Consider the following 23,474-nt stretch of genomic DNA (forward strand, 5'->3'; position numbering starts at 1 on the left):
GAGGCTTCCCTCCATCTGCCTGCTCCATCCTTTCCCTGCCCTGATGCCTAAAAACCACAGCTTTCAATGGTTCTGAGAGTCAGTGAGGGCTTTCTGGCTACCATTGGAGCGCTGCTCGAGCGCCAGGAGACATCCCAGCCACTGCTGCAGCCTCAACAGGACCATTTCCTACTGTGAGAGGGGGAAAAATACAGCCTATTTTCAAAGATAGGCTGGAGGCTTGAGCGTAATTATCTTGCCAATCTCTTTTGCCTTCAGTATTATCTATCACCCTGTAGTTTCCTTCCTCCCAGAAAAGCAGATATTAAATTCTACTTTTCTTATGGCCATAAAAGTAATTTTCTCCAAATTATTTCTTCCAGTCCTGCTAAAAACAAGACTGATAATGCAGCAGGACCCCCATCCTCCCAGTAATTACACTCTGGCTCCTCACTCCTTCAATACCCATTTCTCAATTTATTTGGCTTCTGTCTGGAACTGCAGCCACACGCAGAGACGGGGCTCTCTGTCTTCTTATTACACAGACGAAATCGCTTCAAAAATGTAATTAAACATTTACCTTGAAGACAATGCTTTGTCTTCTTTAAGAAGCATGGTATCTTAATTTAACCTCATTTAGAAAACCTTGCTTTTCTAAGCTCCTACCTTCAAGACATTATGCTAAACACCAAGCAAAACAAAAAGAGTTCTTCATTTAACCTAATTAAAAGATAAGCCTTCAACTTTTCCATCAGTGCTGTGTGAAACAAAGAGCTTGGCACAGTCTTTCGGTTTGATCCAAACTGTCTATTTTATTATCCCTCTGCTTCGTTCTCAGCTGTCAATTTTATTATCCTCCTTGATGCCCACAAATCCTCTTAGAAAGCAGCATTCCCCAACCTTTTCAGTCCTGGGCCCATCTGTGAGAAGATCAAGGGACCGCTATCGCAACAGCGGAGGTTTTAGGTTTGGGGGGGTTTAATTGGGTTTTGGTGTTTTCTTTATGAGGCTGATACAAAACGGAGCTTGAGGTCCCCCTGGGGAAGAGGAGGGCTAAGGAGGGTGAAGGATTATTACATTGAGGCCAAGGCGATAGGGGATGGAACAAGGGATGAGGTCTGCTGCTGGTCCCTGGGGACCACTGTTAAACACCCAAGGCAGGGCAGCAGTGAAAGCGCTCCCAGGGCACCAGCGCTCCCAGTGATGGAAGCGGCAGCTGACTGTCGGGGTTCAGGACACATCATCACTGATCCTCAAACAGCTCCAAGTGAGGAGCTCCCTGACCCAGCAATCAGATCCGGCATTCCATCCCCGAGGTGATCCTTACAAAGGAGCACACTAAAGCACAGCGACTCAAGGAGCAGATGACTTCTTTCCTCGCAGCTCCAGCTCCTCACCAGCCTACCAAATGTTCTCTTATAGCTCTTATAGTTTAGTCACATCAGTGGCTGCAGCTCTAACTGCTACCAACCCTAATACTAACCCTAACCCTCAGCCTCATGCTCACGGCACCCAGACCCACCTCTAGTGACCTCCTCCACTCACCCAGCTCTGACCAGTTTCAGTTGCCTTTGGGTGTCCTTTTTTCTCTTCCCTCCTAAGATTTTGGTGGTGTTTGGGGGCTTTTGTGGGTTTTTTTAACATTTACAATCAGAAGTCCTTTGGTTCACCATCTTCCCCTCCAGTACAGCACACCTCAGAGGGAGACTGTCACATTTGGTTACGGCTTGTATGGCACATTGAAGATTAAGGTGTGTGATGAGGCTTTAAGCACTTGGGATCTAGGTGTGCCTCATGGCAGCTGGCTGCGGGCTCGTAAACCCCCAACAGGGCAGTTTTGTGTGCAGAAAGCCCATTCCCAAGCCATTTCCGGGCCCTCTCTGAGGCTCCCGCTCCTCACCTCATGTCAGGCCCCTATGGCCCCCTATGGCCCCCTATGGCCCCCTATGGCCCCCTATGGCCCCCTATGGCCCCCTATGGCCCCCTATGGCCCCCTATGGCCCCCTATGGCCCCCTATGGACACACCACCCCGGTACCCCGAGGGCTCTGACCCTCCGGCTCACGCTGGGCCCCGCGAACGCTCACAGCGAGCGACGAGAGGCAAGGACAGGACCCGCACCTGCGGCCCCGCGCCCCCCGCCCCTGTTTGAAGCCGCCGGACGCCCCCTCCGCCAATGGCAGCGGGACAAGGCGCCCCCGCAGCCAATGGAAGTCCTGCTGGAGGGAAGGGGCGGTGCGGGCGCGCCCCCGGCTGGAGCCGGGCAGCTGTGGTAAACAAGAGGGCGGGTCTCCCGCTTCTCTGGCGTTCAGAGAAGCCAATGGGCGAGCGGCTCGTCCGCCAGACAGCCAATAGCAAGCGAGGGCGGGGCGCGGCTCTGGCGCGAGCGTCACGGCGGGCATCACCCTGTCCACTGATTGGCTGGCGGCGCCCCCGCCACCTCCCCCGCGCGGCCGTTGGCAGGGGGCGTGGCGCGGCGAGGGGCGTGGCCGGGGCGGTGCTGCCGGCGCTGTCGCAGTGAGCGGCGGGTGCGGGCGGGCAGCGGGGCGCTGCGGCGAGGGAAGGCGGGGCGGGAGCCGAGCGGCTCCGTGCGTGCGGGGCTTTCCGGCGGTGCTGCATGGGCAGAGCGGGAGCCGTGCCCCGGGAGCGCGCAGCGCCGCCAGCATCGTCCTCTGGGGTTAGCGGGCACCCGCGGGGCGCGGGCAGCGCTGAGGTGTTACCGCTGCGGGACCCGGAGCGGCTGGGGCTTGCCGGCGGGTGAGTAACGGGGTGGGAGAGCATCGGGAGGGGGGTTTGGCGGCGCCTTCGGGGTCGTGCCCGCCCGGGCGAGCAGGGCTGGGCTGGGGCAGCGCTTTCGGACGCGCCCGGCTGTTTGAGCGTGGTCCCGCGCGCGTTCCTGGTCCGAAAGTTAAGCTCTGTCTCCTCCAGTGCTCATAAGGAAGGGATTGGAGGGGGGGACAGAGGCAGTGGAGAACTCTTTACAGCGAGGCAGAGGATTGGGAGAAGGGGGGAATTTGCCGGGATTTGTTTAGCAAAACCAAAATCCGTTGAATTTTTTTCCTCAAGAAACTTACCCCGAGCCCAGCTTTCTCGTGGCTTGTTATGAGCCGCCCGTCTCCAGCCCCTGACAGCCTGGAGAGCGGCGGAGGGGAGCCCCGCGTTCCCCTCGCTCTGGCCCCTCCGGGGGTTTCCTCGCCGGGTGCGGATCCTCCTCCCGGCTGCCCCTCCACAGGAGACCGGAGCCCTGGGGACGGTGCAGCGCTGGGAGCCGCTTGCAGGCTGCGGACTTGGTGGCAGGTCCGGATATAGGGAAGCCGGGCAGGAGGGTGGGTGAGCGGCTGGGGAGGCAGCAGCTCCTCCGGGACAGAGGCTTACACCGCCGGCTGCATCCGTCCTGGTGCTGAATGAACGCGCTCTTCTCTCCCCCGCCTCGCAGGGATGCTGCAGCATGAACCCACCGCTTAGAGAGCAGCGATCGCGCCGCCTCGGCACCGCTCCCTGAGCCAGCCCGACAGCAGCGTCCGGCGCGGAGCCTGCACGGGGACTGACGCCGGGAGCCGCTCCGCCGCCCGGCTCCGGCGGGATGCGCTCGCCGCCGCCTTCATGCCGGCAGGAGGGACTCTGAGCCGCCGCTCCGCGCCCTGCGAGCCCCTCGGGCAGGGACCCCGGGCAGCGGCGGGGCTCCGGACGGGAGCCGTGCACGCATCGCCCGCCGGCGGCCCCCGGTGAAGGCGCCCGCTGCAGCCGGCACTGAGAGGGGGGCACCCCTGAGCCTTTCGTCGCCGAGACAAGCGGCGCATCCCGGGGTGGCGGCGGGTCCCACCCGGCGGTCGCGATCCGGTGCCCCATGGTGCTGCTGCGGAAGCTGCCGGGCATGCCGGGGTGGCCAACGGCGCTGGGGCTGCGGCTGCCGCAGAAGTTCCTGTTCCTGCTCTTCCTCTCGGGCCTGCTCACGCTGTGCTTCGGAGCCCTCTTCCTCCTGCCCGATTCCTCCCGCTTCAAGCGCCTCTTCTTGCCCCGCCGCGCCACCGCCTCCACCTCCTCTTCTTCCTCCGCCTCCTCCTCCTCCGCCGCTGCCTCCTCCTCCACCCGCGACACCGACCTGCCCCGCAGCCCGCCCGCCGCCGCCGAGCCCCGCCACGCCAGCCCCGCCGCGCCGCGCCGCCTGCGGGAGAAGCTGCGCTCCGCCGCCCGCCCCGCGCCCCGCTCCCGACCGCAGGTGCAAGGCGACGGCGACGGCCGAGCCGAGCCCGCCACCGGCGCTGCCCCCGCGCGGGACACGCGAGCCCCGTTCCGCTTCGACTACGAGCGGTTCCGCCGCAGCCTCCGGCACCCGGTGCGGGGCAGGCGGCCCGGCGAGGACCCCGAGACCCGCGCCCGCAGGATGAAGATAAAGGAGGTGAGGAGCAACCGCGGCATCTCCGTTCTCCTCGCACCCCCCCCCTCGCTTCCCCAGCCGTGCCCCCACTTCCCACACGTCCCCTTTGCGCCCCTTTTCCCAAGGAAGGTGGTGGGAACTGGGGAGGGTCTTTTTCCGATGGGTGTCCCACAGCATCTCCTCGCTGGAAAGGAAAGGCCAGGACAGGCTGTGACCTGAATTTAAAGGGATGGAATTAGGCAAAGGGAAATCTCATCTTGGTTATTAGGGTAAAAAACCATGCTTGGTGGGAGGTGTCTGGGGTTGTGCAAGTGGCCGCCCTGGTGTCTTGTGTAAACCTGTCTGAGCTGCTCTCTGATGAACGTTGTGCTGGTCCATGGGGACGGCGGGATGGGATGTGCCCCTATGGCTGTCCCATAACCCGCTCCAGTGCTTGCTCTGGATGGAGCTGTCCTCGGGCTTGTAACCCACTAACAACAACCCTCCGAGCCCAGGGAATGTCACCAGCAGGGAGGCACAGGGGTGATGGCGGGGACAGGCTGGCCTGGTGCCTACAGCTTGTGCATAAAAGCCTGGCACAAGCAATGCAGAGCAATCTGTGACCCAGTTAACTGAGAGCTATAGATTCTGTGTAGTATTTGATTGTGTTTGTCGTATCTTTTGCTATGATGGATAACCAGCTTGGAGGGAATTCTGGTCTAGAAAGAGCTGCCAGTAAGTAAAATGCATGGATGTAATTAAGCAGAGTATAATATTCCTGGGTTTGCTCTCTCGTAGAGGTGTAGGCATTCACCAGAGTTGCTGCCCCAGGTTGAACAGAGAAGGAAGTCACAGGTAACATGCCGAGGGCTTTCATCCACCATACCCTGCATTCTAAAACCAGGGGCTTTTTAAAGCTCCCCTCCTGGTATCTCTGACCGTCATGAAAACAAAGGCTGCTCCGCTGGTAAAATCCAGCTTCTCTGCCAAACAGACCAGACACAACACACCCGAGGTGCTGGCTTTCTGCATGATCCCAAGCAGGATTGAGCCACCCTGTCCTTCTGCATCTTGGCAGCAGGGTATTCAGAATATTCCAGTCCCCATCCCTCATGTGCTTGGAGTTGTGCAGCGTGTGCTTGAATGTGCTGCATATTCCCACTGTCAAGGTATGGTGGGGTAGCACAGCACACCCATGTATAACCCAGCTTCTACTCTGGGCAAACAAATCGAATTGGAAATCACAGTTCTGAAAGCTAGCGGCACACAGTGCTTTAGTTGTAGTTAATTAGTTTTGAAATATAGGATTATTCCAAGTTGTATGGATTCAGCCCCATCTGTTTATAACAGCCATAATCAGTGCCGGGGAGCAGAGTTAGATTTTTTCAAGGATGAGAATCCATAAGTACTGGGTTTATGCTGACAGCTAATTACTCTTCAAACAGAGCCCTTATTCCTTAAAAGTGCCTCTGCTTCTATTTATGCAGAGCAAGAGAGAAACAAGCACCGTGCTGAGATAGGAGCCTGCATGCGCACAAGGGACGCAAGGTGCAGCCTGTGGGAGGGATAAGGTATGTTCTTTCTTCATGACTCAAAAAGACATGAAGAGAACAAACCAAGAGAGGTTGGAAGACAAACACTGTATAAAAAGAAACAGATGGATAGAAGAAAAACCACCAAGGAAGAAATAAGTCGTGATACAGCATTTGGGCTTAGCAGAGATTCTTCACGTGATGCGAGAGACGCCACCAGGGGCAGGCAGTGGGTTTGCTGCTGTTGGAAGGTGGTGTGTGCAGTAGCTTTTCTCTTCTAGAGCTCTAAGCCCTCGACTTTGATAGAATGTGTTCCAGACTGGCCTGGTACTTAAAGCTTTGCGTTCCCCACCTGCTCTCCTTTAGCCCATTCTTGCAGGTCAGCACCTCTGTAACAGGGAAGATGGATAGGGTTAGGATTTGTTTCCCTCCGTCTGTCTGCCAGAGCCTAGATGAAAGCCAGGAGAAAGAACTGGTGCAGGATCAAAGACTAGGGCTGATGTGCAACCTGGAGGCTTGGATCTTTCTATCTTCTGAGAGGACCCTTCCATCTGAGCAGGCGTCTGCTCTTTCCCACCCAGCCTCTAAGCTGTTTGATGCTTCAGCCAAAGAAGAGGATGTATCATTAGTTTCTTGGCTGTTATGTGTGGAAAGGGTTGGCTAATGTCCTGTTAGACATTTTCTGCTTAGAAGACAGTGCTGCCCAGAGTGGGAAACCCACCACTGTGGTGTCTCCCACTTTACTGCTGCCTGGGAACACTCTGAGCAGTGCTGGGGCATCAGAGCTGTGTGCAGATGGGTCTGGCTGAGGGGTATCTGCCTCACTGGCCATGTGCTTTGACTGCTGTGTTTCCTACTAATGCAGCAAGGAAGAGAGGTGAATTAGGAGGTTGAAATGACTCCTAGAAGCCTGTTACAAGAAGTAAGTGCTGCACTGAGCTGAGCTGTTGTGTGCATGCAGGTATACTGGTTTGCGCTGGTGGCTGACTTCACAGAGTGGCTGACCGCTTAGGTTTGACTTAAAACAATTCCAGAGTCAATGAGCAGTTCTTTTCCTGAGAAGGAAAGAAGAGATGCCCTGTACTGCACAGGCTGCTCACTGCAAAAGGTCATTGGTCACCTGGAGAATTGCCTGGGATGTGCTGCTCCGTGTTCCTGTGGGCAGCCGAGTATCGGCGGCATGCTGACCTTTCAAAGAAAGCTGCAGTGAAACCAGATGACAATCTCCCTATGCTGCAGGTTGGGAAATGTAAAAGGGCCTGGGATTATTCATCCCTTAAAGTGACCTCAGACATGTTTCAGTTGTGCAGTTGATCAGTCAGGCTTGGCTTTGGGAATAGCTGTTGTTTTACACATGCCAAATGGTAATCACTGATGCTCAAGAAAGGATAAAAAGAGAAGGGAAGCGGCTGCAGAAACGCCACAGTGGGATTCCAGAGTTATTTGCTCTCAACAATTTCCAGCTCAGATTGGCTCAGTGAAAAGTCACAATGATTTCCCCTCCAAGTGCCACTGCTCAGAGCTGGGAAAATCCATGTGGTTTCTGCCTTTTGCATCATAATCACTAAAAAAGGTGTTGCTCTTGGAGCTGAGCTGACAGCTTTGCTGATGCTGGGCAAAGCAGAACAGAGTGCTCCGTGCTGTTGCTGTGTTGGCTTCATGGGTCTCACAGGTAGGGAAGTGGTGGGGAGAGAGAGCAGCACTTCCCTGAAGTATTTTTACACCAGCTCTGTTAATGCCACCCGGTGCTTAAGGACAACGGCTGTGACAGGCTGGACCAGAAAGTGTTCATCAGTGGAATTAAGCTTGCGATCTGTCTTCTGGTCATGGGATGATGTGGAGGATGGGAACAGTGAAAGAGATTTACTTTTTTTTTTCTTTCCCTCTTTGGGTGCAAAAAGCAAGTTTCCTTTCCTGGTGTCTCAGAATACCCAATTCCTGATGGTGTCCTTTGTCCCTTTCAAATAAGGGAATATGTCAAATTCAGGCAGGCTTTTAGTCCTCTGCTGGGATAGTAACCTTGGGTTTGACACATGCATTCATTTCCTCCAGACTACTAACACTGAAGCCTATTCATTTTACAATATGGTTCTCTTCATCCTGGCTTTTCTCCTGTCTCCACCTTCCTCTCCCTCTCCTTGCTGTCTCCTGGCCTCTTTTAACACAGCTCTAAAGATGGATTAGCTTTTGAAAACCAGGCCCCAAGGGGAAGAAGTCCATCAGAGGCTGTGCACGCAGCTACCCTGCATCACTCTCCTGTTAAGATTAGCAGCTCCTGGTAAGGTAGATCAGTCTTTCAAACACAAACATATCGACAGTTTGTCACGGAAAGATAATTGGGAAGAAGCAGGAATGTTATCAGGAGCTCAGCTTTTCCGGACAGTTTCTTGGGGCTGACTGCTGCTCCCATTGTGGGGTTTCACAGCCCTGAGCATCCATCCGGGAACATGCTCCTGGTCTTGGGAAACTCTGCTTGTTCTCCTGAGCCTGAGATGCTGCCCTGGTGGGAGAAGTGCCTGGTGGAGTGGGGCTTAGAACAGCTCTCCGGTGAGTTACAAGGGGCCTGTTCGCACACCCTGTGAATCCCATTATTGGTTGTCCTGAGCCATTTCATACCTGAAGCCAGCAGGAGAAAGATTTCAGACCTCTCCCTTCCCCTGCCCTGTGCTACTTGTGTTCCTGGAGATAAAGCCTTTTCGGTCCGTAATCTGGGGATGAGCAGTACTGCAAGCAAATGATGCAGTCCCCCAGTGGCTTCCATCTGTGATTAACACCACAGCACCTCCCCATGCACACCTTTCTCACTGAGATCCATGGAAAACTTTTCTCTGAGAGCATTTCTCTGCACTTCGAGCCCTGGGTGCCTCCAGGCTTGCTGCAATTTTCCTTTGCTCCCTCTTCCTTCTCATGCATTTATTTACTGAACCTTCGCAAAAGGGTTTTCTATACTGCACATCCCTCAGGCTGTGCATCCAGTGTGGGTTTTGCTTCCCCACCAACAAAGTTTAGACCTCGCCTGTCTGAGACTCTTTTGGCTGTAGAGGATGCAGGTAGTGGATGAAAAAACTTATCTGTCCTATCAGCATGATGCACAAGTATAGACAATAGTTCCCATGCTGTGATCGGTGCTGCAGTGCTGTTTGCCTTAGAGGTGCCAATGGCACCTTAGTGCATTTTGGAGTACTGTGAAGACGTTTGTTCTTACCTACAGAATGCAGCAGGAAAGGACTTGTTCCACAACAGCCGAGTTTGGTGCAAGGCTGGTTTATAAACTGACACTTCTAGACAAATGCAGTGTTCACCACACAACGAACTGGCTGGAGTGTGGACCTCTCCGGGCAGGTTCCAGGTAATGCCTGACTGCGTGTGCTGGCTGTGAGGAAACGGGTGTCCAGGACACACACGTGTTGTGCAGAAGGATTTACACCTTGTGAATGCATACAGGCTCTTTGAAAGTTCTCAGCTCTAAAGACAAGGGGTTTGGGCAGCAGGGCTGGAGCCTGGGTACCATCCCATACCCTGGGGGGCAAGACCAGATGTGGCTGTGTCTGAAACAGGGGGTGCATGGGGTGAGGTGCCCCATTGCTAGGACCAGTACTAGTATGGGCCAAGCTTCCCATCACCCCTTCAGGCATCAGGCTGAGGATTGTGTATGTGCACTTATGCAAATATTTACTACAAAGCAGTCGCCTGGGTTAAGATTCCGTCTTTCCAGCCAAAATATTTATAGACTACTGATTAACTTTTTAATCAACAATTAAATCTGCCCCTTAATGGAGAAAGATTTTTGCGTCCAGTGTTGTTTCCTTTGGATCTGTATGCAGGGCTTTACCAGATGATGTTAATCAGTCATTTTTGGTTTACTCTATCAGCCTGTTATTGTTTAGCTTGTTTATCATCTTGTTTTGATGTTTTTCAGTACTTAAAGCAATTCAGATTTTAGATGGGAGACAGAGGGGGAAAGGGGAACGTATCTTGGATCAGTCTGTCCTTGGGTTCTGAATATGAGACTTAGATGAAGCTGCCAGAAGGGGAAGGAAGGAAACAGCATTCAGCTCATTGGTGGGAAGAGGGAATCATGTACTTGGAGCATTCTAATTTTTAAACATTCCCCAAAAAAGTACTTTTCCGTGAATGCTGTGGCTGGATTTGGCATGAGGAATGAGCACACTCCATGATTGCTGTCTGTACTGCGTATCCCCGTGGTGCTTCAGGTCATCATCCTATGACACAGTGTTCTGGAAGAGCTCCAGAGAGGCTGTCACCAGCAGTGGTGTCAGTGAGCCGTGCTTAATGGGAGTGGATTGTGCGTGATGGACCCAAACCACTGCAGAACACAGAGCACAGTGGGAACACTGAAGGACTGGGTAATAAACATCCTCTGCTGATGGCATAGGGATGTTACTTGTTTATACTCATATTAGAGGGGGCAGAGCACCTACTGTTAATCAGAACAGGACACTTGGTCCCAGGTTCTGTTCCTGATGGCATATTCATCGAGTCGCTCTATGGATCCAATGGATACAGGGGTTTTTTATCCCTAATCCAGCAAACTGATACATGGCAAAACTGTTTCAGGTACTTGAGCATTCCCTGGGAGTACACTGGAGTGTAAGTAATGGCTAGAGGTTGTACTCAACCAAAGTGACTTCAGTGCTTCCCTTTTGCATCTGCTTATCTTGACAGCGAAGACGCAGAGTCCCTTGTGTGTATGTCTGCTGTGTACTAGAATCAAAGGCGAGATCTCAGCGGTGTTTGAAAAGGGAAGGTGTGAGGTGTGCTCCTAAGACTGACTTCTTCCCTCAGCAGAAAGGTAATGGAGCCTGGCTCTCTAGCAATAGGACTCCTGTTGTGACTTTCCCCTTCCTTGTGTCTGTAGTTCCTTCTGCGTCGCCCATCCCTGCCCAGTGGCGTCTTGCTCCTCCCAGTGTCTATGTGAGCCAGAGGTGATGCTCCAGCTCCAGGTGCTGGTACCCGCAGCAGGCTGTCCTGCTCCCCTGCCTTCCGTGGGGCACCCTGTGGGTCCTGGGGGCTGTTTGCCCTGAACTTCATTGTGTTTGTGACCTTTACCCTCTGTCAAACCCCATCAGAGATTTCCAGCTCAGGGGTTACTGAGGAGGACAGGCGGGAGACAGCGGAGCAGAAAACAGTTCTCAGGCTTCTCTGAGCTAATTGTTGTTATGGTCCTGATTGAGTGGGAGCCAGGAGCTCATTAGTTCTAATCTGACTTCCAACAATTCTATGGCATGGCCATAGAACTGTTGTTACATTTCTCTCCTGGTTTATTAGTAGGTAGAGCGATATCCTAAGGGGAAGGCTGCAGAGAATAATAAATGCAAGAGATTAAGAAATCCTGCAGCATCTCATCGTGCCAACAGCACTTGCACAGGATGATGATATACAATGAAGTTATACATTCAGTACATCCTAGAGGATGTCTCTTCTCCGAGAGCTGGTACTTGCTTCAGAGGATGTCTGACACAGCTCCCACTGATTTATGGAGCTGGATGGCTCTGAGAGGCTGTGCTGAGAACTGGAGCTGCGTTAGTAACGTCCGAGCAAGCCGTGCTTAAACCAGGCTGCTTGCTCTAATTGTGTTAACATGATTTCCCTGGGCACTAAAGAAAGTGCATAACCATGTTCCTTTCAAAGTAACGAAGGTAATTATAATGTAATCACATTTCATCTGTCCTGAAACCCTCGTGCTGTCTGGGTTAGCCAGCCCAGCTCATGAATAACAGAATTCCAATGGAAATGGGTTGTTTATGGCTCTTCCTCCATCCGAGCCTCTATTTTAATCTGGAGCTATCGAGGAAGGAGACATGTTTATGTTGGTAGCTCAGCATTGTGCCGGATGAACCCAAACCAACCCTTGGCCAACTCCTGGTGCTGTTTTGACTTTCTTGAAGGCCTTGCTGCAGTACTGAGACCACATCAGGGTTCCTGCCATAGTAGTGTTTGATTATCTTATCTGTCAGACGTCTGTTCTGCGTGTCAGTGGCCCTCCAACACGCAGAAGGTTGTTGCTGGTGGGTGTGGATCTCCTCACTCTCATCGGTGGCTGCACAGGGCAATAGTTCCAGAGATGGAGCTTCAGCGGCAGCTGGGGTAGGGTGATGCAGTGGGCGGTTGTCTCCTCTTCTGGTCTGTCATTTCTGGATTTCAAAGACTTAAATAAGCATTTGAGTGGAATATTAGGGTGAAATTTGGTAACTGAAACAGTGGGACCTTGTTCCGCAGGTCTCGAAGCACAGTCAGAGCAGTACTGTGGGAGCCATTTCTGCGTTGACAGGGACATCGAGTTTCTGACCTGGGAGGTGCCTTCTGTCTCTTAATTTTGATGAATCCTTATAGTTCTTATCTTTAGTTTATTACCCACATCCCTGAACTTGTCATTCCTTGCTTTATTCTTTCAGTAGTTCATTAATCACTGTTGTATGATGACTGTCTAGTGCAGTGCTGGAGTGAGGCCAGGCACTGGTCCCTCCCGTGATGGGAGGTCAGGCTAAATGAAAGCGAGCCCTTTTCCTCCTGCAGCTCAATTCCAACGTTGTTCCAACATCCACTCCACCAGCCTCGGTTATATTAAAGATCCACTATCTGCAGCCTGATTTGTATGATTTATTGCTGCCTGTGGGACTCTTGGAAGAGTTTGTCAGCCTCCAGCTAATAAATTTGTTACTGTGGTCCAAGAATTTCTTGTAACACTTCTGTAAGGTGACAACTCTGACTTGAGGCTCTAGGAAGGCTGTGAGCAAGATTTCTGTGTCTGTTATTAGCTATTGCCTTTGAATTATTGGACTAATCTCTGCTGTCTCCTCAATGCTTGCGAATTGCTCTGTCCCTCTCTTCAGAAGTTCACATCACCAGTAACTTGAAGCAGGAGAGGAGGCAGAGGACAGCGATGCTCTGGTCTGTGCCTCGGAGCAAAGTCTGCAAAGACAGATGGGGAGCAGGTGAACCAGCAAGAAAGCATTAAACTAAACTCATCCTCCCACATCTCTCCTGTTGAGCCATCCAAGTGCGCGATAAAGCACGAGGTGTGCTGCCAGTCCTTGACTCCCCTCTTTTTGGCCTGTTCCAGCATTTGGATGGAGACAAAGGCAGTTTTCAAACATGTTGAAAAAGAAATAATAATGTCCCCACACTCCCCCCCCTCCCTGCAGTCTGTCCGTTTTGGGTTAGTTATCACTACAGCTTCCTTTAGAGCATCCCCTTGGGCGCTGGCTTTCCAGAAATGAGAATCCTGTGCAGATGGTGTCTTTAGGGAAGGAGAAAATCACTTACCTTGTCATAATGCAGGTCTGGAAAACCAGTCCTGCTTAGTGTTTGTGTTTCATCTACCTTCCCTTTTAGTGTGGGGGTATGATAGTGAGGAGCTGATGTGTTCTGGCCTGGGTGTTTAATTGATGGATGTGCGTAACTGACCTGGAATGCTGGTTGCTTTTAAAGCGAATTTGTAGTCTGTGTGCAATTAGGGATTCACTGTGAAAACTGTGCTCTACATGCTTGAAGGGACGTAGTCGAAATGTAAGAGCCCTAAGGCAGCCTGTGGGTATGTCATGGTGCCCAAAATCTTGAGAGCTGGGGGAATTTCCTGCCTGATTTATGCTGCAGGCGCTAAGCTCAGGAGGGGGACTGGAGGTGACATTTGAAGAAGCACAGGTACGAGGTAAGTCATTGTTTCCAGTTTCTTTCCTCAAAGCATCCTGGAATGAAACAGGAGTCGCTAAGAAAAGCCATTGCCAGAGTGTCCAACCTAGAGGTGACTTGAGAACCCCTACTGATGGTGTCATGCACAGTGTGTTGCTCACTGTCAGGGTCCTCCTGCCATCCGCTGTGTTTGCAGCCTGGCTGTAGCTGTGGAGTTGTGTGTTTCACAGACATCTCCTATGCAACTTCGCTAGCAAAAGTGCTCTTGGGAGGTGAACCACTGCACTAGGGTGTAAGGGTGATGATCTGTGACATAGCAGTAGTGTTGGGGAAGATACTTGCTTGAGATGCCTCTTTGTGCATGGAAGTCTCTGTAGACACATTTGGGTATATGGTACCTGCGCTTCCAAAGTGGAGCACATACAGTAATTTCTGAAACTAGCATCACATAAAGTATAGCACAGAGTGATGGAGTTCATGGTATATGTTAACACTTTTATGGATCTGATATTCTAATATTAGAATATTATTATTTAGTATTCCAGTATTTTACAAAAAGAAATTTGTTTCCCATCTCCTGTTGTTACTTGAGCACATTCTGATGCCTTCTACTTCGAAATTGCTTTGAAGTGCTGCAGACACATCCTCACAACTTAAATTTCCAGGTTTGAAATCTGCATGCACGGAAGCAGTAAATGAGAGCTAAGGTCAAATTCTGCAGAGAATCAGCCCCCCCTTAAGGACCTTAAATTGCTTTCCTGATTTCTTAATACTCACAGATGTTGCTGAAATCACTACTTTTGCCTTTGCTCTGTTGTAATAACAAGGGAGATGGGAATGATTCTTGTGCTCATCTCTCTGGAAGTGTCCTCTCCAAGTTTTGATCTTTCCTGTATGTCACTATTCCCTTTCTGTATGTTTGCTGGCACGACATCTTCACCAGCTGTAGTTAGATTTGCTATTTGACAGTGACCCAAATGGTTTTTGCAGGATGCTGAATTACCTTTTGAGTGTCCATCTATGACAGAAACCACCTCTCAAGTTTGACAGAGTCTTAACAAGGTGTGATGGGTTCAAACTGAAACGGGAAGCTCAGGTTAGATATAAAGAAGTTCTTCAGTGTGAGGGTGCTGAGATGCTGGAATGGGTTGCTCAAAGACATGAGAAATGCTCCATCCCTGGCAGTGTTCAAGGCCAGGTTTGGATGAGCCTTGGGCAGCATGGTCTAATGTGAGGGTTGGAATTGGATGATCTTAAGGTCCTTTCCAACCCAAACCATCCTGTGATAAGAAGAATCTCCATGGGTTTATTGCTGCTCTGTTGTACAGCATCAGCTCAGCCATGCTCTGGGATATTGTATGTTTGATCAGTCCCAGAGGCTGACAGCGTTGGGGTGGCCGAGAACACAAATCCCTTTGCTTTCTATTACAACTTCCCACAAGCTCTCATTCTGGGAAGCGAAGGAGATGAGGCTCCAGCTCTGCTCGTCACTCCACTAAATCACCCCGTGCCTTGGTCTAGACTTGCAGATTCGCTCCCAGACCCGCTGCCATCCTCTTGCAGGCTGGCATCTCATTAGGAAACTAACTGCAAAATCAACTGCTCTTGCTGACATGTTTCCTGATTTAGATGCAGCTGGATCCAGCTGGGTCTTAATGCCTCAGACAGCCCTATCAAAGGATTATTATTTTTTCCCCTCTTGACACAGTTAAATCTAGTTGCATTAGGAATTTAATTAGGAGTTAGTTTAATTGTGTTTTGAGCTGTTCTTTCTCCCATTCAGCTTCCCTAGCAGGGGCTGTGAGTCAGGAAGACTCTTGGGTTCTATTTCTGTCCTTGTCACTAACACTGGCGACCTTGGACTCTCTGCTGGGTTTCTTCGGTTCCCCCAGTGTTCAGGCTTCTGGTCCTGCTTTTCTCCTGGCTGTGGTGGGAGGGAGGGATGCTTCCCCCTGCACCTCTGAGCTCTGTTTCATGCTGCTGCACCCGCTGCCTGGGAGCAGAACCTGGAACTCTCCTTTATTGCAGCACACTGTGGCTGTCTGATGGAAGGTGATTTCTCCTGACTTCATACAGAATTCCCCTTTGCTGGAGACCAGTTTTCTGTGCCATGGTCTGCTGTGTCTTTGGCTGTTGTGCAGGAGGGAGTGAGCCGATGTGATGAAAACCACCCGTGCAAGTTGGGAAACAAGCTGCCGAGGCTTTGCCAGACGCAGCTGAAGCAAAGCCCCACTCACCCGCTGCTTGAATTGCTCGGTTATATTTGCTTACAGATGAAGCGACGGGTAGCAAGTAATTGCCAGTGTCTGTCGCCCATCTAACACGGAACAATCAGCTGCTGTATCTGCAGGCAGTTGGCTGCCACGCTTTGAAATTTGGGGTTAGGATCTGTTGCAGGAGCTGGAGCCCATGGGAGGAGCTGTGTGCTTGGGCTATGGAACACCAGCCTTTATCTCGTGCTTAAGGAACAAGCGAGTACAACAGTGGCAAAGGGAGCTGTCAGAGAGCAGAGGCTTTCCTGAGCTTTGAGCATCATTCCAAAGGGTGTATGTGCAGGAATTTGCTTTGGAGGAGGTGGGTTTGCAACAGGAACCAGTCCTGTGTTATCTGGGGGCTGATCAACCTCCTGCCCTGGTACAGCGTGTGTAATCCCAGTGTCCCCCTGCACACATCACCTCTTACACCTAAGGGTGTATGAGAAGGGTCAGGAATGGGAAGCAGAAAGGAAATACCCCTCCTGTTGGAGTCAATGAGATTGTCTCCACCTGGCTTTGCTGTTGGGTACAAACAGCCTCAGGTTTCCTGTGCAGTCATCCCTTTACCATCAGCTCAATCAATGTGATCATGTTGGATGGACACTGACATGAGGCTCTCAGGAGTTACCAGTTGTGTGAAAGCCATGGTTGAAAACATCTGCTGTTCACTTTGGTTTATTCCAAGGCAGAAGCTAACATGGATGCTGTAAACCAGCATGTCTCTAAATTGCTCAAGTTCCTGTTGGGATCTATTGGATTTACTGTAATCTTTAATTATAAAAGGTAATTACTTCCAAATGGATTATCAGTGTTGGTGTCCGTTCCCCTGGGTTGCTTGGTAACGTCTCTCATGTGCTCAAGCACTGTGTTTTGTGAGGAACAGGCTCGGAAACTCGGCAGGGAAAAGCCGGTGAGTGGATTTTAATGTTGCCTAAATGGAACCTTTCCATCACCTGGAGTTAACACGCAGCCTTTTTGTTCTTATTTTGCTGTTATGTAAAAGCTTTTCTAAGCCCAATGTCCCAAAGAAGTGTCCTGAGAAGTTATTCAGCTTCGTATTGAATTCTAGTATTGTGTAACATTCTGCCATGCTGCCTGTATGGAGATGTGTATATATATATCTCCATATGATAACGTCGAAGCAGCAGCAGATAATAAACATGGTGCTGTTCCATTACCTTTCCCACAGTCAATCCTGAATTATACACATTTATGCAAGTCTGATTAGAAAACAATACCATCCATCATTCCCAATAGAAATGGCTCATCCTGATGTGTTCAGGCAGACTTTTACTGTCTGCAAGACTGACAGTTGGTTCCTCTTTTTCTCTGCATCTGGCAAATCATTTTTATACAGCTGGGGAAAATGGCATTATATTGCAGGTTAAAACTCCAGCCTAGACAAGGGCTATTTTGGGGTAGCAGGATGGTTAGAGATGGGAAAGAACAGGTCCTAAAATTGAGAGTAATGACAAGTCATCTTCCTCCTGCTGAGAAAGGAAGAGAAACCTTTCTGGTAATTTGAGGTGGGAAAAAACAAGTAAGAAATGCAATTGGGAAAGAAATACTTAAAATTACACCCACCACCCCTTTTTACTTGGAAAAAAACCCCAAACCACCACCAACAAACTCACAGCCCCCCTGGGAATTTCTATGCTAGCCTAATGGTTTAATATTTGAAGGGGAGTTGAAGAAACGAGATTAAAGAGCCACAAAAGTGGTTACCTTGTGAAAATAATGGCTTTGTGCAATGTTCCTTGGAAGTACATGGAAAGGGCTGGTTGGTTGCTGTATTTAGACTGCATCTTTTAAGCATTTGTGAATTATCCCAGCCGAGATGGACAAAGCTAATCAAAGAGCTGTGTGGGAATGCTCCAAGACTGAGACCTTCCTGCCAACAAAAGGAGGGTGAGTGAGAAAGGGGGGGATTTGGTCTTTTCCCTCCTCATCTCTCTGTGTTTTGCAGGTACAGGACACCAGGGACTGTGAGTGGTTCAGTTATTACGTGTTAAAGAACATCACATTTGCACAGCTCTTCAGGGTGAAAACGCTTCCTTGGTCAAGTTCTTATCCTGAGCCCTGGTTCTTCACCAGCTGGATCACAGGACTTGCTATGTGCCTTTTGGGGCTGAACTCTTCCCAACTGCCTTTCCATTGGAGTCTGATTTTAACATGACCTCCAGTTCCCTGAAAATCAGGGAAGATGCTTTTATTTCCTGGGCCTGGAGTGGTGACTTCCAGTGTGTGATTTGGCATATTTGATCCCAGAAAACATAAGGATTCTTTCTAAGACAGGTCATCAGCAAATGGAAATAGGGGAATGGGTGAAGCTGTGGTAGCAGCGTAGGTGCTGCTGTGGTGTGCTCATTAGGATGGAGAGGTTTGGGGTGTCAGTGGAAAGCATTAAATACTTGTGTGATTTCCTGCAGTCTATGAAGGAACACAAGCATTTAGTGTTTGGCCCAATATTTTAAAGGAGAGTGCTTGTAAAGCTGATTTCCAAATGACAGTATTTCCATAGATGGAAAAGAAAAGCACTGGAAGCAGTTTTAACCTTGTTCTACACTGGGTTTGTGCAACCTGAATGCTGCAGTGTCAGGACCCTGCTAAGATGCAGTTGAAGACCCTGAAGCAGCAAAGAGCTTGGTGCAGGACCCTGCCCTCAGTACCTGGCTCCGCATGGCTGCAGGCTGCAGCCCCTGTGACATACCTGGGGGCTTGTGAGTGATGTCTCTATTGGGCTTGGCTGGAGCAAAGCACAAGAGAAGGTAATGGCCTGAATGATCAAAGTGGCAGAATTCAGTTTAGCTCCTTGCAGTTGATTTAACAGGTAATCATCTGGCCGGGAGCTGAAACTTCTGAAGGTAAAAACTCCCTCTCAGGTTATAGAAAAGAGCCAACCTGACAAGTTCCATTATAAATTTGGCAGTCTCTGCTATAGATCAGCTGAAAGCCAGGGTGAGTCGAGTCTCAGGGCCAGCTAGATGATTGTCTATCAGATGGCACACTGGTAAGAACAAAATCTAAAATTATGGCTCTATTTCCATAATTTTGGTGGTTCTGGTGTCATTTTTCAGATCTAAACTGGCATAATGCTAATGCTGATGTATTGTGATCTGTCATGACGAGAACGACATAAAATACTCGCTTCCAACGTTGGCATCTCATCGCAAAGCTGACTTGAGCACCTCGCTGTGCAGTTTTGCACCTCTCAGATCCATCCCCTTCTCTTTCAGCCCGGCATTCGGAACCTCTGTCAAAGCTTCTGAAAGCTCCATCTCAGTCCTGCATGCAGGATATAAATGTGGAGTCCCCACTTTTAGAAACTTGATGAATCTCTGTAGTGGTTTGGAAGTGGAACTGCTAAATTTGGATTGAAAAGACAGCTGCAGAAAGCCAGAATGGGCAGAATGGTGCAGATGCTTTTGGCTTCTGAACTTTTCCCGTTGCTGCTTTTGGACCCATCATTAGAGGGAGGAAAGCTTAATCTCGGGAAATGGAAGGGTACCACATTATGCATCCTGCCTCCCAAACACAGAGGGTTTAAAAGCAGTGAGCAAAATCCTGCTCACGTATAGGAAAGCTGTCAGTTTGGTGAGGCAGAGACTCATCCATCCTCTGCCTGATGATCAGCTCAGGGCAGAACAGAGAAAAGGGGAGTTTTAGACACTGCAGCCAGCACAGCCCAGGAAATCGTTTTGTAGTGGAACTTTTGCAGCACTGTGACAAATGCAGCTTACATGCTTCAATAGGCAAAGAATAAATGTATTAATTCAAAGCACAAGAAACAGTAATGGCCTAAATGATGAAAGTGACAATGAGTCACTCCAGGGACTCTGCAGCAGCCTCACGCAGCTCCTCCCTGTGCCAGGAGACAGCAGGAGAGGAAGGAATTGCCCTGGTAGGATCTAAGGGGCTGTTGGAGAGAAACCTGGGGTAGTTTTTTGCCCGTGATGGAGGTGCCAGTGAGCTGGTCGCAGAGAGCCAGGAATGGGGCAGAGGGGCCTGCATCTGGTGCAGGCTCTGCAGAAGGAGCTTCAGCCCTGCTGGGATGGAGCAGTTAAAGTTGAGGGAAGGACATGAATTTCGTACTCAGCTTAAAATGAGGCTGATTCAGAATTACAACATGAGTTTCGTGCAGCAGAACAGAGCCATTTCCACATCCTGTCCATGTCCAGGCTGTCTGTGTGCCAGAAGGGTGGGTCCTCCTTCCTCAGCTCTGATACAGAAGAGAAGTGAAGCAAATAGATTGCCTAGCTGTTTCCTGCCTGGGGCACGAGCCCCATCACTCACTGTCATTGTAGGAACACCATCTTCCCAGCAGTAAGCTTCAGGATCAAGCTCTGAGACATGCAAGCATCAGTACCATCAGAGGGAGCGCAGAGTTCTCGCAGGGATGCCCTGTTAGCTTAATGAAGAATGAGAACTTCCCACTTACAATAATGCTGCCACAAAACCCCCCCAAAGATCTGTTGAAACTCAGGTCAGATGATGGAGGTGTGTTTGATGGATTCCATGGAGGTTTCTCCCTGCCTCACCATGGTTTAGTTTCTCGGGAGCAGAGCGCTCCAAGGGACTGATTCATCCGCGCTGGCTGTGTTTGCCCAACATTCTTTCTCTTGGTGGTGCCGCAGTCCGAACGTTACCAATCAATTCAGCAAATGTTTATCCTCATCCGCAGGAGCAGCTCTGTGAAACTTGGCTTTGGAAGGCTGATGCTTGAAAAGGGGGGGGGGCTCTCAGTGTGTGTGCTAATGAAGGAGGTTGCCAGAGGCTTGCAGTGTTGGGTGTGTGAAGCACTCAGCCGAAGGGAAGGACAATAAGAGCCGAAATGATGCTGGTAATTTCAGACCGAAGAAGCCTACGTATTCTGGTGCTGAAATAGAGCAGTAAATGCTGTTGCAGGGGCACTCTGTAGAGGAATGATTTGTCTTAAACTGTCATTTTCTCTCAAATGTCTTGTTTGAGTGAAGCGTGTTCGAAGTCTCTTCTCTCTGTTGGATGGCAGTGGAGAGTATTGTTAATGCTCGGAAGCAGCCTTCTTCCCCTTTGTTAGCTTTCTGCCAGGGAGTGAATCAAAGAAGGGGCAGGTCACTGTGGCTGCTCGGAGTCAGGCTGTGGGAATTGTAAAGGGCAGCTTTCTTTAAGGCTCTCCTTAGAAGCTGGCAATCCCAAGCCCTCCCGCTGAGCACAGGGTACTTGGAGGTTTAGGTTTTCCTACCAGCTGGAGCCAAAGGGGCAGGAGGACAGAAAAAGCTGTGCTGGGCTCTGGGGCTGTGTGTGTTGGAACCTGTACAAGGACACTGCCTTGCGGTCCTCAGGCAGAGGTCAATGGGCTGAGCCCGGGCAGGACAGTTCAGATGTCCCAAAAGGAATTGTTGGAGTTGGAATAGGTTTCTTAAAAATCACCCAGCCCACTCACTTAAGAAAGTTTCATAGGAAGGTACCAAAATGTCCTGGGTCTCCCCTTTCTCCTTTATGAACGGATTCAGTTAATTCATAGAAAACTTTGGTGCAATCCTTAAACAAGACCGATTTCTCCTTTGCTCACCACTGTATTTAGTGCATCGTGTTCCTTCATGGTGCTGCTTTGCTGAAGTCCTGCGTGTGGCTGCTGCAAGGCGGGCACCTGGGGAGTGCTTTTGCAGTTTGATCAAGTTTTATTTGTGCTAGGATAACGAAATGGGAAAACCAAGGAGGGAACATCCCTGTAATCGGGGATGCCTCAGCTTTGGCCTTAGGTTTTTAGCCCATTTTAATCCCCATCCTGTGTAAACTGCTGGAGGTGGCCCTGCCTTGGCAGGGGGGTTGGAGTTGATGATCTCCAGAGGTCCCTTCCAACCCCAGTGCTTCTGTGATTCAGAAATACTGATACTCCATGGAAAAGATCAGGAATTACGAGAGGGAGGCATCTTCCCATTGTGCTGGGAATTGGGGTAGTGCAGGACTGAGCCGGTCCCAAGTTCTGCCCAGGATGAGTCTGAGACTCCAGCAAACCACTGAGTGATCACTGTGATCAGTGTTCGGTGCTAACTGAGGTTTTATACTGAGTTGGTCGTTGGGTTCAGCAGTGAATGGGAACCCCCTGCTCCTTCCCAGGAAGCTCGCAGTTCTTTTAAGCACTTCCACTGGATTTTTGTCTTTGCAGATGATGAAATTCGCTTGGGATAACTACAAACTCTATGCACTTGGGAAGAACGAGCTGCGACCGCTGACCAAGAACGGCCACATCGGGAACATGTTTGGTGAGTCCTGGAGCAGGCTGGGTGCAGTTGCATTGGGGTTTTTGGAGGTCACACGTCCATGTCCGTTCCTGTCTCTGCAGTGCACTGAGGTACCTGTGGTGGCCATTGGTCTCTTTCCTCTTTCCTTTTTTATGACACTTCCAATACAACTCCTAGGGGTTACCTGCCCACATCCCATTGCTGTTGTTCCTACAGACATCCCTCAATGCCCAGCCTGTATCACCTCTGTGTACAGACCTAGCACCAAACATGTCTGAGAGCAGTGCTAAAACCAACCAGTGTCTTTGTTAAAGCATGAAGTCAGTCCAAACCTGACAATGCTGCTGTTTCTCTAATCTCATAGACATCAGGACATGACCAAACTGAGCATTTTCTCTCCTGTTGCTCCACTGTTGAGCAAGATGTGAATCTCATGAAATATTGAACATGAGAATCAATAGTAAAGGTTCTTTATACCATGTGCTTACTGAGCTGTATAGTTGTACTCTTTAGCAGATTACCTTTCACTGTATGAGACACTTGCATCATTTCAGTGCCTGTTCCAGTCGGATACTTGTTGACCTTGGGGGATATAAATTGCCTCTTTCCTCATTTGCACTCAGAGCTTTTCCCTGCTCTGCTCACTCTGCCCTACCTTGCAGCTTTGGGGAGCTGCAAAGGTACATGTGGGAATGAATGTTTGCAGGTGGAAATAGCATCCCAGGTCTTCTAGAATGGCCAAAACCTTGAGGAGCAGCAGTCTGGTTTGGCCCCTGGACTGCAAGGGCGGGTGGCCCTGCTGGAGATGCCAGAGGAAGGGCTGGCTTTTAGTTTAGCCACAGCACAGAGAGAAACCTTGGTGCTCTGCTTGTGCCATCACCACCAAGTCCTTTTGTTGTCCCAGGTGAGGCACTTGGCTCTTTAGTTCCTGCAGAAGTACCAGGAGCGTTAAGTCCCATCTGGTTGTCCAGTGCTGTGCGTTGCGTGGAAGCCACGTTGCCAGTTGCTGAGGTATCTGGAGTTCTGGACATGGACCTTGTACTGCCAGCACAGGCTGTGTGTGACCAGCCCCTGCTCCGGTCCTGCCTCACTTGGTCAGGAGCAGTGGTTTGGGTTGGTTTGTCCTTTGCCTTCCCCTTTCACCCCCCCAGGAGCAGCCAGGTTTCTTACTTGTGAATTAGCATTCACTTCAGCAGGAGTTAAGCATTTTGTGGCTTTTCCATTCTGGCAAACTTGTCAAAATTCCTCAAGGAACGTGCTATAAACAGGCAAAAGCATTGAAAGCTTTTAAATGCATTTATCATGCTAAAACAATTGGCAGTACTTCCGCTTGTTTGCAGCGCGCGGGTGAACACTCTCAAGGAAAATGCTTCGGAGCACAAGGATTTGCAGACAGTTGCAGAAAAGAAGCTATGTGGTACATTTCAGACTCCTGATAGGCTTTTCCTCCTTGTAACTGTGGCTGGGAAAGAATG

At 50.3% G+C, this 23,474-nt stretch overlaps 1 protein-coding gene across 1 annotated transcript in view; it reads left to right on the forward strand.

Annotated features, from left to right (window-relative positions):
* The first annotated feature begins 2,596 nt into the window (after positions 1-2,596).
* The window catches only part of MAN1C1 (mannosidase alpha class 1C member 1), a 61,980-nt gene continuing 41,102 nt past the window's right edge, over positions 2,597-23,474 (forward strand). The window contains exons 1-3 of the mRNA XM_061373620.1: positions 2,597-2,735; positions 3,415-4,377; positions 21,924-22,020. Of these exons, the coding sequence (XP_061229604.1) occupies positions 3,826-4,377; positions 21,924-22,020 (649 nt within the window). The 5' untranslated portion in view covers positions 2,597-2,735; positions 3,415-3,825. The remainder of the gene's footprint in view (positions 2,736-3,414; positions 4,378-21,923; positions 22,021-23,474) is intronic.

This window comes from Neopsephotus bourkii, unplaced genomic scaffold (assembly GCF_033783945.1).
Source record: "Neopsephotus bourkii isolate Nb327-2 ecotype Australia unplaced genomic scaffold, CSIRO-AGI_Nbou_v1 NB_1632, whole genome shotgun sequence".
Taxonomy (NCBI): domain Eukaryota; kingdom Metazoa; phylum Chordata; class Aves; order Psittaciformes; family Psittacidae; genus Neopsephotus; species Neopsephotus bourkii.